This window comes from Bison bison, unplaced genomic scaffold (assembly GCF_000754665.1).
Source record: "Bison bison bison isolate TAMUID 2011002044 unplaced genomic scaffold, Bison_UMD1.0 scf7180017864495, whole genome shotgun sequence".
Taxonomy (NCBI): Eukaryota; Metazoa; Chordata; class Mammalia; order Artiodactyla; family Bovidae; genus Bison; species Bison bison.
This window is the reverse complement of record NW_011495054.1, coordinates 14,034,963-14,035,578: the sequence shown is the minus strand read 5'-3', so window position 1 is coordinate 14,035,578 and position 616 is coordinate 14,034,963. Positions and strand designations below refer to the sequence as shown.

Here is a 616-nt window from a genome sequence, read left to right as displayed (position 1 = left end):
GAGAAAATTAGACAATGTGTTGCTGCCAAGGAAAGCTGGAGAAGGGGTGAATTAAGACAGATGTGAACAGATTTTTCTGAACCAAGTTCCCTGGTGTGATTCTGGACCCAGTCTTAGGCCAAACAGACAAATGAACTGGCTGCCTTTGCAGAGGATGTTTCTGCCCCCAGAGCCCTGACTCTGAGAGGACAGCAGGTTTTTGTCTCACTTCCCCCCTGGCCTGGAGCACTGTGGCACTGTGTTACCACTCTGATAAGATGCACAGAAATAATCTGCCTCGTCCTCAGCCTGGAGCGAGCTGATGGTCAGGGTGGCTGTGTTCCCAGACCTGGAGCCGGAGAATCGGTCGGGGACCCCCGAGGCTCGACTGGTCGCACCATAGATGAGGGTTCTGGGGGCCGATCCTGGGATCTGTTGGAACCAGCTCACATAATTGCCAGTTCCAATGTTGCTGCTGCTTCCAGAGCAAGTGATGGAGACCCTCTGGCCCAGGGACCCGGACACGGAGGACGGCTGAGTCAGCACAGCCTGGGCCCATGATCCTGGAAGGGAGAGAGACAGAGATGGTGAGTCTGGGGTCCAGACACGATAGCGGGGAGCACAGCATGTTTGCCTT

General features: G+C 55.4%; 1 gene segment (V, D, J or C); it reads right to left on the bottom strand.

The window, feature by feature from the left end:
- Positions 1–204: 204 nt before the first annotated feature.
- Positions 205–616, bottom strand: part of LOC104980244 — a 1,359-nt gene continuing 947 nt past the window's right edge. The window contains 1 exon segment of the V gene segment in view: positions 205–542. Within this exon segment, the coding sequence occupies positions 205–542 (338 nt within the window).